The 17,032-nt window shown below is 35.2% G+C and overlaps 1 protein-coding gene across 1 annotated transcript in view; it reads left to right on the forward strand.

The window, feature by feature from the left end:
- LOC117996408 (uncharacterized) overlaps window positions 1–17,032 on the forward strand; it is a 73,011-nt gene that overhangs the window by 37,486 nt on the left and 18,493 nt on the right. Inside the window, exon 2 of the mRNA XM_034984464.2 lies at window positions 13,467–13,549. Coding sequence (XP_034840355.1) covers window positions 13,489–13,549 — 61 coding nt within the window. The 5' untranslated portion in view covers window positions 13,467–13,488. The remainder of the gene's footprint in view (window positions 1–13,466; window positions 13,550–17,032) is intronic.

The following is a 17,032-nucleotide window of genomic DNA, read 5'->3' on the forward strand; positions in this document are numbered from 1 at the left end:
TTTTGTTTCAGAATATCAAATTAATGTAGCGTATTAATTAATATTGACATTTGTGAATGAAAATATAATTTTTAATATTTTTTTAATCCAGCCGTCGCGTCGTCGGAGTTTGCTCGGCGTGCGTCAATTAATGTGATTATTTTCGACATGTTCCATTATTATAATGATGGCTTATAATATTATAATAACGGTCTTGACGGTGTTGAATAATAATGCCGTAAAGTGTATTTGTTTCTTAATAGTAAATTTGGTGTTTTAAATGCTAAAGACTACAGTGTGATGAAAATTTTAAGAACAATTGTTCAACAAGCGTGGTAACTACCTACGCCACGGCCACAGCTGTAGCCTCCCACCAGATCAGACCAGAGATAATTTAGGAATTATAAATTCCCAAATTACCCCTGCCGGGAATCGAACCTAGGACTTCCCACTGATAAGACCACAGCACATACCATATGTGGTCGTGTGGTCTTTCTTAAAGCGCTTTTCAACCTTGGTCATGTCATGATCAACCTATCGCCGGCTCACTACAGAGCACGGCTCACCTTTCAGTGTGAGAAGGGTTTTGGCCATAGTCTACCACGCTGGCCATGTGCGGACTGGTAGACTTGTCACACCTTTGAGAACATTATGGAGAACTCTCAGGCATGCAGGTTTCCTCACGATGTTTTCCTTCACCGTTGAAGCGAGTGATATTTAATTAATTAAAACGCACATAACTCCGAAAAGTTAGCTGTCATAGCCTAGTGGTTAGGACGCCTGCCTTCTAATTGGAGGTCGGGGGTTCGATCCCGGGAACGCACCTCTAAGAACCTTGGTCGTGGTGCTTCAAATTATCCCACACCGCTTCGCCAGCAGAGTTAGCTATTTTACACAAATGTCACGATTCACGTTGCTCTTAGTGTTTCCAGCAGTATATCAAGTTATGTATTACAATATCGGTACGTGACAAAAAAGGATAAGAGCAGGTTAGGATAAACTAAACATACATCCACGAATTTATGGAGGTTACGCTATTTACAAAATGTAAGGACAAATGTACCGTTTTCTCAGAAAAACATAAATTACAGTTTGACATAATATTTGCACTACAATTTTTTCTCTATTTTATGCCTATATAAAACGTAACTGCAGACTTTTCTCAAAGGGAAAGGTTGTACCTTTGTACATGCAATGCAATATTCGTGCCTATGATATACCTATTATTTTACACAATAACTTTGTAAACTCTGAGACAACCTCTGATTCAATTCAGAAAGCAGAATTTGCTAAAAAATCAGAAAAAACTCAGCAATTATATACTTATACAAATTTTAAATAATATTATGTTACAAAAGCTATTGTAATAGGTAGGTAAAATGTCATCAAGAGATTCTCTAGTAAAATTTAAGTGCATTTTGATACTAATACAGGGTGTAACCAGAACGCTAGCAAAAACTTGCGTTACCTATTGTTATACTACCTAAACACAATCCAATACCAATAACCATTTGATTCATTTTGTAGTTTTAGTGATAAGTGATAGTCAATGCCCCGCCTTCAACGTGGCTTTGACTCCGAGTGGCCTACTTACGCAACGTTCGTTGTTCAGTCAGATGTTTTATTTGCAATATATCGTAAACTTTTACAAAATTATACGATTTTTTTTCGCGTTTTTTTGTGGTATCATACCAGTAATTATCAGTACTATCACCTGTCTTCGTTTTGCCAGCGTTCTGGTTACACCCTATGTATACCTAACAATCCGCAGTGCGATGTCGGAATAAATCAATGTAAAAAGAAGGTTTTTAAAGCACGATCCGGGAAGCTATGCTCTGAACTTCTGAGGATCAACTTATATTGGATCTTTAGTTTTATGCCAACAAAGTTGCAGTAAGTTATTAACAACTTAAGTTTCATGAGACCCGAAGCTGCAATCGCGACCAAATATTTGTCAAAAACAGTACTTCAGCCAATAATTGTGCAGTGCGACAATTTTTGTTGCGGCTTTTTTATCGACAAGGCGGTGCAAGTAACGTGGAAAAAGTGTTGCTATTTATTTTAATTTAATTTAAAAAAACTTTATTGTTAATAGATTTACAGAGAGTTTATTATGCTAGGGCTGCACGTTGTAGATAGATACATTTTCTATTATTGTCTAGTCTAGCATCTAGATGCGTTAAAAATATTATCAAATTATTATAATAACATATCAAACCTCTCTACAAAACGCATTTGTAGAGAGGTTTGATTTTAATTTTTGTATTGTTTCCATCGCACGCTATTGTTTCCATCCCATTTGATGAAGTTTAAACTGTTACTAATTCTTGAAAAGAAGCGATGCTATTAATAAATTAAATATTTTGTAACAAAGTGCGACATGGCAGCATGCCACAGGGCTGGCATGGTACAATAATTATTAATTACATATAATATAACAATAAGAGTCGTCTACATACCGTAAATTTACAATTCCACAGCACAATGTTGGCTCGACTTAAAAAAGACTGCGGCAGCATGCTGCGTAAAGCCGCAAAACTAATGTTTCAATTAGTGGCATGCTGTATTGTCGCACGTTATTGCTACGGCGTAAAATAAATGCGTTTTCACTTCAAACATTATGGTGAAAGTTTACCTTACGGTTTTAGTCTGGCGAATTTCTAGATACGCGACATTTTGGTAGATAATAATTATTCATTCATTTGAAATGTCAACACAAAAGTTATTACTTTGGCATTTGCATAAGTTTCGAAGAGTAGGTAACGTTCCTTACAATTGCTGAGAATACCTATAACCATTCCCTAGAGACTGAGGTTACCACGCCCTCTCATCAAATTCAGGTTGTACCTACGTATCTATAGAACTAAGTTTTACTGGTTCTTAAGAATCAATCAATCATTTACAAAGATAAAAGGGTTTATAAGTAGAGTTACTTAAATTGGGCGATGATTTAAATATTAAAATAGATTCCGAATAAAAAATGGCTGTCACAAACAGACATTTAGGAAAAAGATTAAATTTACTTTCTCACGGCAAATAGAACTTGTAGACATTAACAGCTCATAAAAAGCTTTTAAGGTTGTCTAGAAAACGTTACGCTTGTAAACTGCACGCGCAGTTATTACACTGTTTATTACACCTACTAAAAAATCACGCTGAATTGCGATCCTCTTCCTAAAAAGGGGACCGACTCTACCAACCAATTTTCAAAAAGAAGTCCAGTCAAAAATATCTAGAGAGGTATTATCTATTTATAGAATAATATTGTAAAAAATATTACAGAGGACATAAATGGCCTCGACTGAATAATTATATAATAAACCTTTTTTACAACACCTAAAACATCGGGACGATTCAATAAAAAATGTTCTGTTTTTTATTTTGAGTTCAGAACATTAAAAATTGTATTTGTTGAAACAATAACTTATCCTGTAGATGAGTAAATTACATCAGCCAGGATCTAACTTTCAACGAGACGCTATACATATGCTATACACAGAATACTTAGTCTTCTAATAAGGCCGCCTTTGCATACAATTATTTTTTAGTTTTAGCTTCTGTAATAGTTATGTAATATTTTTTTGTGTGCAATAAAGTATTTCTATCTATCTATCTATCTATCTATCTTCAAAAAGTCTACATTCAAAAAACAAATGACAGCTTTGGCAATGGTTTTTTGACTGTAACTTAGGTAGGTACGTACACGCCATTGAGAGCCATCCAATTAGAGTAGAGGCATCACGTCTTTCCTATTTCAATGATAAAGCCTTCAAGCTTTTCGGTACGAAACTTTGATTGTGTGACGCGGCAGATTTCTAATTAAATCGGTTTTGTTGAACTTTGCCTTAAATTACTTTTTGGGAGATCGGTGACGTTATACTTCCCCACCTAGTTAGGAGTTGGTAACTCCAGTGCTTACTTAACATGAATATATTGCCTGTGGTAAAGTTGCTCTGTTAGTTTTTCGTATCTGCGTCTTTTGTCGGCACGTATGATGGTTTAGCATACATTTCGAATATACTGTACATTCAATAAGAGATGGTGGTGGGAACATATATAAAACATCACGGGTTCATACAATGATCATATTATGTATTTATATTCAAATATACTATCCATACTAATATTGTAAATGCGAAAGTGTGTCTGTGTGTTTGTCTGTCTGTTTATCGGTCTGTCTGTCTGCTAGCTTTTCACGGCCCAACAGCTAAACCGATTTTAATAAAATTTGGTACCTACAGAGCTAGCTTATATCCCGGGGAAGGACATAGGCTACTTTTTATCCCAGAAAATTCCCGGAAATATCCCGGAGTTCCCACGGGACTTTTGAAAAACCTAAATCCACGCGGACGAAGTCGCGAGCATCATCTAGTTGAATATAAATAGGGCATTTCAAATTAAAGTTTTATCATAATTAGTATTATGTATATGTGGAAGGGGCAGTGGCCACGGGACAGGTTATGTTGTCGGAAAAGGCCAGTGGAGTCGACGGGTTCTATAGAATATACCGCGTGCCGGCATGCGCAGTGCGGAACGACCTTAAGAAGGTGGTGGGTAGGTGGCTAAGGAAGGCGGAGGACTGTGTATGGTGGCGCTCCAAGAGTTTTGTGATTAAATTAAGGGGCGTAAAAAGCCTTAAACAAACACAGTATACTTAGTAGGAAACTGAAAGTGATATTTGATGTGTAAACGGGCACCAGTTGACTTTATAGTGGCCCTAAGTGGTTCTTACACATGTTCGCAAACAAGGGGCATCAAATTCAGCCAACAACTGATCGATCAAAAATTTTCCCTGAAATATTACCGGCTCAAAATCTATTGTCGTATCTACTACTATCACAGGCTTTATGCTTATTTGGAGGGGAAAGAGGAATATTAGTCATACCTGGATTTTTTTTTAAATAATTGAACTTTTATCTTGGTACTTGGTACCACCTCGATAAATCAAATGGCTCGGTGCCTATTTCCGACGGAATTTCCAAGTAACTTTTGTCCGAGTTAGATCTATATTCTTAAGCATTCTCTATAGTCGTGCCACTTCAAAAAAATTTGCTATAGGTACGGAACGGAAAAATATTTTTGGAATTAAAATGTAGGCTTTTATCTTAAAAGCTTCTTACGTTGTAATAAGCCCTTATTATGGCACGAATTCGAAGGGATTCGGGAAGAGTCTTAATGGAATTAAGTGGAAGTATGAACAAAAAGAAGTAACAAGACGTGAAAGTCCTAAATTAAGTTTATATGTGCTTGACAATATTTTTAATACGGGTATTTATTATAAATATATTTTATAATTTATTTTCTTTAAAAAAACAACAGCAAACACAAATTAATAAAATTAGGCTAACTGGGCAATCCAGCTTTTGTTGTAAATCAGCCTTATGTTGGGTTTGCCGTGTCCGTGTGTCATGTTTATGGTTTTATATTCTTGTGTGTGTAAGTTTTTTTTAGAACAAAATATAAGTATCTATCATAGCGTTTAAACTATTGTGAGTGATTTCCACTATACATGTCTCACACCCAGCTGTACTCACGTGCTTAGTCGACGTTAGACCGACTAGTTTCGAACCCTTCCGGGTCCTTTTTCACAGGGATTCAGTTCGCGCATCACAACTCAGCCACCCACACAGCGAGCTGTGCGGGCAGCGACGCGTGTACGAATAGAGTCCCTGTGAAAAAGGACCCGGGAAGGGTTCGAAACTAATCGGGCTAACGTTAACTAAGCACGTGAGTAAAGCCGGGTGTGAGACATGTATAAAGTATCTATCAGCTTATTTTTGAGTTAATTTCATAGTTTGCGACATTTTCTACGTATCGACACGCGCTTTCCAACAATATTTTGTCATCTAAATGCGTTTCTGAAACCGCAGTTTGTAACACATTCATTCTCTGCCGTTATATTTTCAAAATGGCACTTTTAGTGCTGGAGAAAAGATTTTTCCGATAAAATTTTACTTTTATTTGTGGAGCGGGCGAAGGTTTGCGCTAACGGCGACAGGTGCAGCCGCGTAGCCCTAAATACCTACCCTTTTAAGGTAAGTAAGAATCAATGTAATCGGCCATTTCTGGCATGCAAAATTTTTTCTATTATAACACAATTAATAAAATTCTAATAATTATTAGCATAGTTAAATTCATTAAATTTTAATTATTTTTACAATCTAAGTCAAGTTTAATTCTATATATTATATATTATAATAGTCAACTTAACCTACTGTGCCAACATTTCATTGATTGAATAAAAACATTTATCTATAAGCCACTTAAAAAGATCCTTCTTAAATCGTTGGAGGGGTAATACCCGTAATCCTGGAGGTAGTTTATTAAATATTTTTATACACATGACATAACTACATTTTCCGTAAGATGCACTGTAAAACCTATGTTCAATCACCAGTCTATCACCGTTTCTTGTATTCCTTGGATAAATATCTTTTGCTTTTGTAAATAGATCATCATGTTGTTTCACAAAGATACAGATTTCATATATATACATACACGGAAGTGGGAGAATACGTAATTTTTTAAATAATGGTTGACATGAATCTAAGTAAAAAGCTCCTGTCATAGCTCTCAAGCATCTCTTTTGAGCTATGAAAGCTCTGTAAGCCTCACTAGAGTTTCCCCACAGTATGAGTCCATATCGAAGAACTGATGCGACATAGCCGTGATAAGCTGCCAATACCGTACTTGGCAATGCTGTTTTGCGTAATCTATATAACACATAAACATATTTATGAATTTTTTTGCATACTATGTCGACGTGCTCTTTCCACTTTAGATTTTTATCTAATAGTACTCCTAAAAATTTAACCTGCTGAGCTTCTTCTATTTGGGTATCTGTATAGTTTATCTTAAGGTTGTAGTTATTAGAACGGTTACCTACGCTAAATTGTATAAAGGAGGTTTTTTTAATATTAACTTGAAGGTTATTATCCTGCAACCAATTTACCACAGTATTAATTTCATTGTTAATGTCATTTTCATAATTACCAATATTATTTTTATTGCTACATGTCATGATTATAGATATGTCGTCAGCGAATAAATAACAGTCATTTTTAGTTACACTAGGTAGGTCATTAATATAAATTAAGAATAATAACGGTCCGAGGACGCTTCCTTGCGGCACTCCGTATTTATTTATTTTAAAGTTTGATTTTTGGGGAATTATGGTAGCCTTCTCGTCGATAGAATTTATCTCTACACGTTGCTTACGATCTTTTAAATAAGACTCCATCCATTTAAGAGCCGGTCCTCTGATGTCATTTTGTTCTAGTTTGTCCAACAAAATGCTGTGTGATACAAAATCAAAGGCCTTGCTCATATCAAAGAATATTACGCATGTTGGTTTTTTAGAATCTATATTTTTTGCTATTTTGTTTACCAGTTTGAATGCAGCTAGTGTGGTCGACTTATTTTTTTGAAAGCCATATTGTTGCTTATTTATTATATCATTTTTTGTAAAAAATTTAGTTAGACGGCCATACATTGCTTTCTCAAAGATTTTTGAAAAAATAGATACAAGTGTGATTGGGCGGTAGTTAGTCAGGTTTTTTTTGTCGTCTTTTTTATGTAGTGGCTTGACCACAGATAACTTTAGGGCATCTGGAAATTCACCATTTTCAAACGACATATTGACTAAGTATGTTATAACTGGTACTAATTCATCTTTGCATGTTTTAATAATTCGTGTGAGTATTTCATCATAGCCTACTGCTTTAGTATTCCGCAAGAATTGTATTATTTTTAATATTTCGTTTTCAGTTACTGGATTGAGAAAGAAACTACTTCCAGTTTTATTTTGATTTATATTTGATTTTATTTTTTGTTTAATCAAGCATTTATCACTGTCACTAGTCAAGTTTATCCAATAGTCATTAAAACTATTTGCTATATCTTTAGTGTTAGTGATTTCATTATTATTTACTATAACTGATTCTATGCAGGTATTACTAATGTCATTTTTCGTTTCATTTTTTATAATTTTCCACGTGGCATAACACATATTTTTACTGTTTGCTATATAATGGGTATTAGTCAATTTTCTTGCTGTGGCAATACAATATTTTAATGTTCTTGCATATTTCAAATAGTTAGTCTTATTGCCATAGTCTTTTTTTTTATATATTGTATATCTTAATACTCTTTTGTTTTACAGCTTATTCGAATACCTTTAGTTATCCATTTCGGTTTTCCACTTAATTGCATATTTTTTATTTTTATTCTCGGAAAACAAAGCCTATATAGTAGAGTTACTAAGGAATGAAATTTATTGAATGCTTTATTAAAAAATTTCTCTTCATAGATTTCATTGAAGGACAAGCTTCTTAGGTAATTTTTGAATATATCAATATTATGGTTACTATAATCACGTTTGTACATGAACATTGATATTTTATTTTTAATGTTGTCACTTGCGAAACTTAGAAGTTGCGCTGTGTTATGATCAGAAATATCATAGTTATGTAATGAACCGACAGCACCGTTAATATTACTCATTATATGATCAATGCATGTGTTATTTCTTGTTGGTAGATTAATATGTAATTTAAAGTTAAAATTTTGTACAATTTGCTGTAACTGTTCAGTGATTTTATTACAATGTAATGTATTTATATTGAAATCACCTGCTATGATAATTTTTTTATTCTTTTTACAGTATTTCTGAAGCACAGTCCTTAACTTTTCAAAAAATATACTAACATCAGAATCAGGCGTCCTGTAGACACAGATGATAAAGAGATTTTTGTCCACTATTTCTATCCCACAACATTCAAATGCTTTAGGTACACTTATAGTCTGCAGGTACTCTAAATTTTTTGATCCTATCCCTTGTGATGTTAAAATACAAACACCACCCCTTTTTTTTTTTATTCTGCAGTAATTTGATGCTAATAAATAACCATTTAGTTTTATATTACTTTCATGTCCTTTTGGAATGAACGTTTCCGTGAAGCATAATATGTCGATTTTATCTGGATCTTGCATATCTTCTACCATGATTTCTATCAGATCTTTTTTTGCTAGAAAGCCAGCAACATTTTGGTGAAGGACTTTACAAGTGCATGTCGAATTTTTTATTTTAGGGGCGAAAAAACCGGTTTTTTTTCATTTTTACTGTCATCAGCTTTTATTGGCTTAAAATAGAAAGGAATTGTTCCTTTCTTTGGCGCGTCTTTAGTTGAAGTTAAAGTTGGACTATTTTTGATTTTTGTAGTAGTGTCATGAGTCACTTTTTTAAAATAATATGGTATCGTTCCTTTTACTGTAGAGCGATTTGTGGATCTTCGTTTTTTGAAATTTAAAAATTTGTTATTATAGTCTATTTGGTCAATTATAAGATTTATTTTATGGCAAAAAATATTATAATACAGCGTGTTATTTCGATAAATGTTTTCATCCAGATTAAGAAACGTACAATTAGGAAATCTGTTACATATTAATCGCAACATGTCATTAAGTTTCTGTTCATTCAAATGCCTATTGATGGTTACACTAGTTACAATAATGTGGACTTGTGGTAGAGAATGTATCTTTGTATATAAGTCAGATGAGATCTTAATTGGATCACAGTCATTTTCACCTACAGTTAGGATTAATTTGTCATTACTGGAAAAATCATACAAATCACAGGATTTAAGGATATCCCCTGTCGATGCATCAGGCTTAATGAACGCTTCAATTGTGTATTTTTCATAGGGATTGTTACTTCTCGACTGAATGAGCGCTGTTGATAAATTTTTACATTGTTGACTTCCTATTATACAAATTTTCCTTCCTGTTTTTTTTTGGGTATTAGTAGAGCCTGATTGACTTTTTAGAGCCAGTTTTTTATTTGTTTCTGTTTTTGGTGATATTGCTGGTGTAGTTTCCAAATTAATTGGTATTTGTTCTGTTGGTTTATGGGATATTAGCGTTGAGGTTTCATCCACAGATATTCGTATGGGTGTGCATAAATATTCTTTTTCAGTGTCGGAGGTTGGCGTGTTTTGTATAGAGGTTTTCATTGACGGTGTTCGTTTAGATTTCTTTTTCTTTGTTCGTATCGGAGTGGAGTTGATTGAAGAGGTTCCGTCATTTAGTAAGGTTTTAAGTAATTTTGTTTGTTTTTCATTTTCTTCAATTAACTTTCTTAGTTTTGAGTTTTCTATATTAAGTTTTTCAATTTCTTCATGAGCACTTTCCAATTGCCCAGATAGGGTTGCCAAGTCCTGTCTAAGATCTAAAACTTCCGAGCTTTCTACTGTTGCAAGATCTGGTAGACTACATGTGCTGACATCTTTTAATGAAGAATTGTGTAGGTCTTCCATTGAGCTACAAAATGTTATATTTTCTAATGATTGGTTATGTAATGTAAGATTGTTTTTGCTGGATAAACTGTTGGTAATAGTTTTGTCTAATGAGATGTTTTGTGATAGCTGTTCAGTATTAGGTGGATTTTTTATTTCCTGTGTTGAACTTTTCCTACATTTATGACATTTCCATTTGAGTCTCTTATCGGTTGACATTGAATTATACCTTTTTAAAGTAATGCTTGCACACTTCAAGTCAAACGTGTTATTGCAAACTGCACATTCCAAGTATTCTTTCACTTTTATAGTGTGTGTGCATGTTGAGCAGACAGTTCTTCGTTTTGATCTGGTAGCCATTCTAGTATAGTCTTATTAAACAAGGAAAAAATGATAAAAGTGTTTTTACAAGATGTGGTCGGGGTTTGAACCCGGCACTTTACACAGTATTTACACTCTGTGCACCGCTACACCAGTGGAGCTGTTTGAGAAGTGACGAAAATTGTGTTGGTCTTCTGAGCTACAGGAATGACGAGTGTTTTGTGTTGGTTTTTTTTTTAAATATACATATATTTTCAATATTATAATGATGGTACTTTTTTTTTTTTTTTTTTTTGTATATTTTTTCCAAAATTTTGTATTAAATTTCTTTATTTTATTATCTCAATAATTAATGATTAGTCACGCCAGCTAGTTTTATATTTAGGCGCCATCTCTTGGCATCAATGGTTATAAGTGTATTAAGTCAATATATATCACTTAGGTTGCACTTAGTGCGTGTCATGCTAATGGTCGTATTGCGTTCTACGCGTAGTTTTGCGGCATTTAGGTAGATGGCGTAATTTTCTTCTTTTTAGATTGACCGTTATACCAACACAAGAAATTCTGTATTACTTCACTTTTAATTTCTTAATTACGCCATTTTAATCACACATTTGGATATGTTTTATATTCATTCAGGTTCAGATAACAATTTAAGCACTATCATTTGTAGAAAATTGTATTTATGTTGAGTTTGAAGATTGATTTCTGTGTACAGTTATTATTTGATTTTATACTTTATTTACACGATATTATGTCAAGATAACACTATTCCTAGGAATTTACACTTTCTTCTAGCGAATTATAACATTTTTTCTGTTCAAACACCAATGTTTTGATTTTTACTAGCACTTTATATACGGATCACTTGTTTACTGACTTGTTTTCTGCTGGAATCTTTTATAGGTTCCAAAAATTTATTGTAAAAACTTGCGTCGCCTATTCTATGCAAATGTACATGCCTCAATAGCTCAAATAGGGCCATGAGCGCGGCGGACTGAAATTCGAATAGCCTACTGTTCAAATCCACAGCTTGCACTATTGCTATCCTCCTTACACACGTGGTTAATTTGAAGGGAAAAGGAGATATTAGCCATCCCTACCATCCAGCCATAGTACCCTTATTATAAATGCGAAAGTGTGTTTAAGTGTTGGTTTGTTGGTCCTTCAATCACGTCGCAACGGAGCAACGGATCAACGTGATTTTTTGCATGGGTATAGTGAAAGGCCTGGAAAGTCACATAGGCTACTTTTTATCCCGAGAAATCAAAGAGTTCCCACAGGATTTTTAAAAACCTAAATCCACGCGTACGAAATTGCGAGCATCAGCTAGTTATTAATATTCTTGGCAAGGCTGTTTTACACCAGAGTATCACAGTGCAACATTAAGGCATGCCATAGAGCTGCATGCTACAATGATTGATAATGTAGCAAGAGTCATTGGCAGACTGTCGTATCGTAATAGTATCTGTATCTCGGCATAAAATTGATTGCTGAATGCTGCAACCCCTAAAATAGTGTTTCCATTTGTAGCATGCCACTTTGTCGCTGTCTCTTACGGTAAGGCAGTCTGCCGAAGATTCTTGCTGCTTGCTGCATTTCAAATTATTCTACCATACATCCATGTGGCATGCCGCAATGTCGCACTATTTTACTTTGGCGTAAATGACGCTTTGTTGCTATCCAAAGATTTATTTGTTACCATCTAAACCAGCGAGTAGGTAAGTAAATAATTAAATTAAAAACTTCCGCTCGATAAATTATTTGATGGCAAACTCAATATTCACTTATAACGAAAACCACAAATTGAATTGTATAGCCTCCAGAATTGGAGCGCAAATTTTTTAATTAATATTCCTACTGTTTTTTAATGGATATTGACATAACGCGAGTGGAAAAACTTGGAAAACCTTGGGGAATTTGTGTTTTAATTTAGCCGTCTGGGCGATGATTGCTAATTCGGAGTATGATTTTTTGTAGTTAGGTTTTCTCTCCAATAGATACTGGTAGACTTAACGAAAGACGGGGTCTGTTGCGTGCGTTGCTTTTATAACACGTGCGTAACAACGCCTGGAAACTTCTCCCACTATAGTTGACGGGGCGCGAGTGAGTGAGGGGAAAAGTATTTGCACCCTGTCCCTTCCAGTATATTGTAACATTACCTAATCTATAAAATCATAGATATATATAAAAATTTATCACTGAATGTGTGGCTGATCGCAAATCACGAGAACAGCTTAACCGACTTCGCTAATTCTTTTTTCATAATATGCCTTGAAGTAGGTACGGGGATGATTCTTACGGAGAGAAAAATTTAAATAATATCCTGAAAAAGAATCGACTGTTAGGCGGTACGAAGTTCGCCGGGGCAGCTAGTTGTAAATAGTTATAAGACCTCACGTCCCTAAAACAAACGTCCTAGTATGCGATTACTATTTTATTAATATAATAGTGATCGCATACTGCGAAAGGAACAGCAAAAACCGCAAAGACGCTAACAAAGCAATTTCTCGATATCAACTGACGTCTTTCTTATGATTCTTCCATGCGACCAAATGTGGACTAAATCTTTGACACGCTCATTAGATAAAGTTATGTATTTATGATTGTAATTGCAAAAAAATTGACGGTCATTATTTCGTATGAAACCTCATAGTGCTTTTAATAATACTTATTTAACAAGGTATCACTAAATGGGTTAGCCAAATTTTTTGTACTCTCACCCCTCATGGTCCCCTACCTACTAAGGTACCCTGAATAATCTTTTTGTTTTCTTCAAATTTTTAATATACTTATTTCTGTTTAGCGGTAACAGGTGTCTATGTGCTCGACTGTGTGTTTTTTGTATTGAGAAAAATCTCTCTTTTGTTGCAGTGTCATCGAGGATGTAAGAGCGATGTGCGCGCCGGCTGCCGCGGCGCTCTTACTAGCCGCGCTCGCCGCACTTCCGTGCAAAGGTAAGCGCAACGCACACCAGTAGAGCCAGTGGTTTCTTTCTTGAAAACAACTCAAACGACGCTCTATTTACTTTAGTATAATGGCGGTGCCGGTGGTGCGCTGCGAGCCGAATGTCCTCCGTGGTTTATTTTTAGCATACTAATTACATTTTTATAGCCTCGATAGCTCAAAAGTTAAAGAAGCGGGATGAAAACTGAAAGGTCCGCCGGTTCAAATCCCACCCGTTGCACTATTGTCGCACTTACTCCTAGGACAAGCTTAACGCTTAGTTGGAGGGAAAGGGGAACATTAGTCAGCAACTACCTGGGCTAAAATAATAATAATCGTATATCAAAGTTCTTAAAGTTGTTATCAAAAAGACTTTGCTATCATAATTTTTCCTTAAATGATTCAATTATTTCATCACAAACTCTAGGTAGGTTATTAACTTAAAAAATCGGTCAAGTGTGATTCAGATCCGCACACGAAGGGTTCCGTACCATCGTACAAGAACTAACGGTCCCATTAGCACGCTTCGGGTGCGGAATCCTCAAAAATGGGATCCAAGTTTCCACTCCAAATAAGATCTAGGTTAGGTTAGTTAGGTTAATCGTTATGTTTGTGATTGTGGTAAGTAATTTTATAATATCTTAGTTTATACCCAGGTAGTAGGTACCTAGATACAATCGCGTAGAGGCAAACCAATTATGCAAAAGCTAATTAACTTCAAACTTGGAAACAAAAATCCAATAAGTAACTGAGCGAACTTGCAACTAATTAATTCTGAAGCACTCAATTTCAAAGGGAACTTTTTAAAACGATGAAACTCTATCATGAGTGTTAGAGTAGTAAGTATACCCGATATGGTTGCTTTTGTCTGTTTTTATCTTTACCAAGCTGATCGTAGATTACAGCCGCAATGCACCGTAAGAACCGCACGCGTCTCTCATTTTTACGTAGGTAGGTACTGAAAAGGTCTCCCTGTTTCGGGTGCGCCTAATAAGGAGCCAAGAATTATCTCAGGCATAGAAGTTTTCTCGCGAGATTTTCTTGGTTATTAGTTACTAGCTGATGCCCGCGACTTCGTCTGCGTGGAAAATGGAATTGAAATTTTGAAAAATGTAAATACATTTTTCTAAATCTCGCGGGAACTCTTTGATTTTCCGGGTTAAAAAGGAGCCTATGTGTTAATCCAGGGTATAATCTATCTCCATTCCAAATTTCATCCAAATCCATTCAGCCGTTTTTGCGTGATTGAGTAACAAACATTCAAACATCCACACTTTCACATTTATAATAGGATGCTCTTAAGTTTACTTTTAAAATGGCTGTGACATATACAGACAGATAGAAAGACTGGATGGAACTATAAAGGATCCTTATTTTCCTAAAGAAAACTAAAAAACGCATTTAGGTATTTTCCTACTTTTGAATTTGATAAATATTATTACTTTATTATAAACTAGGATAAAAATAATGACGTACGCTGGAAAAAATATTAAAATCCAACGAAGATTTACAAAGTTACAGGCATTTTAATTTTGGAGTGGGAGGGTCTTCTATCACTTTCTCGCAAAACGAAAATTCGTATGAAACCGCACGAAGCTACTATAGCATTAGTAAGGTGTGACGTCAAAATGCTATATCGCTATCTCTGTCTAATCAGAAATATTTAAATGCTTATAACTTTTTTGTTATTTGATTGATTTGTTAGTTTTTTCAGTTTACGTCATTATTTTTATCCTAGTTTATAATAAAGTAATAAAAAAATTGGAGTCAAATACCCATTTGTCACATTACGTTTCTTGCGGCTTTTGCAGCTTGCTCGCATACTAGAGTATGCGATCATCGTAATACTTCAAGTTTGAACAAGAAATTAAATTCTCTTTCCCACTTTGCTTTTAGGTTGCACTTAAAATGCTCCACCGAAAAACATTAATTAAATAAATTCGCCTTTCATTAAAAATAATATAAGAGTTTTTAATAAATATTTATTCATACCGCAAAGGTCGGCTCTTACTTAAAACTCGTAGGCTCGTAGGTGAAACTCAATTTAAATAAATTTATTACATTATACTTCCTCATCAACATTAAAATCAACCCATCAACGGCCCACTACGGTGCGCGGGTCGCTCCTCAGAATAAGACGGGTTTAGGCCATAGTCTGCCACACTAGTCAAGTGCGGATTGGTAGACTTCACACATTTTTAAGAACATTAGAGAGAGTTATTGAGAGTTCTCCATAATGTTCTCAAAGGTTAACAGGGTTGTTGCGAATGCCAATAGTTTGACATCCGTGGATGCGGATACGCCCGCCTCATACCCTGATTGCCATCTTGACCTGTCGCGGACTAGGTATACCTACTTTAAATATACTGGTGTCTCTTTAATCTAGAAAATGTTCCAGTTGCGCTGACAAACATTAAAAGTTACTATTCCATTCATACTAATATTATAAATGCGAAAGTGTGTCTGTATGTCTAAGTCTGTCTATCTTCACGGCCTAGCTGTTAAACCGATTTTTATGAAATTTGGTACAGAGTTAGCTTACATCCCGGGGAAGGACATACTTTTTATCCCGGAAAATCAAAGAGTTCCCATGGGATTTAACAAACCTAAATTCACGCGGACGCGACGGTGTCGCGGACATCATCTAGTCTAAATATATAAAAGGAGAAGGTGACTGACTGACTGACTGATATTTGGCATGCAGATAGCTATTATGACGTAGGCTTCCGGTAACAAAGGATTTTTGAAAATTCAATCCCTAAGGGGGTGAAATAGGCGTTTGAAAATTTGTGTAGTCCACGCGGACGAAGTCGCGAGCATAAGCTAGTTTACGATAAAGATAAAATTGGTACTGATTAAATTTGCAACAGACTGCAATGCTCAGTTAAACTACTGCAGTAAAAGGTTTGAATAGTTAGCCAAAAACAAGCTACCAAACGTCCAAAACAAACAAGATGTGGTCGGCTTCGTTTCAAGTCCCCAATGTTCAGTTTTTCGGCAAATTCTCTTTAAAGTTTTAACACGTTTAAAACCTTCCTCGATAGAGTAGAAACACATATTGAAGTGGAAAGTTTGTAAGAAACGTTTTTGAGCGGCGGCACAGAGGTAAAGTTTTCTCATTTAAAAGAGTTTAAAAAAACTATGCATTCAAAGCGTGCACAGCTACTTATCTATAATGTCTAATAGTCTTATACATACTTACTTTCGTCTTGCTAAAAAAATCGTTTATTACTTATTTTCGCTTGGTTAAATCTTATATTTGTACAGTAACAATATTAATACAGTAATCAGAAATGAGGAGATCCGTAGGAGAACTAGAGTAACCGACATAGCTCAACGGGCTGCGAAGCTTAAGTGGCAATGGGCAGGGCACATAGTTCGTAAAACCGATAGGCGTTGGGGTACTAAGGTGCTGGAAGACGCAGTGTTGGAAGACCTCCACTAGGTGGACGGACGAAACCAGACGAGTTGCAGGAAGCCGCTGGATTCAGGAG

Source organism: Maniola hyperantus, chromosome 3 (assembly GCF_902806685.2).
Source record: "Maniola hyperantus chromosome 3, iAphHyp1.2, whole genome shotgun sequence".
Classification (NCBI taxonomy): Eukaryota; Metazoa; Arthropoda; class Insecta; order Lepidoptera; family Nymphalidae; genus Maniola; species Maniola hyperantus.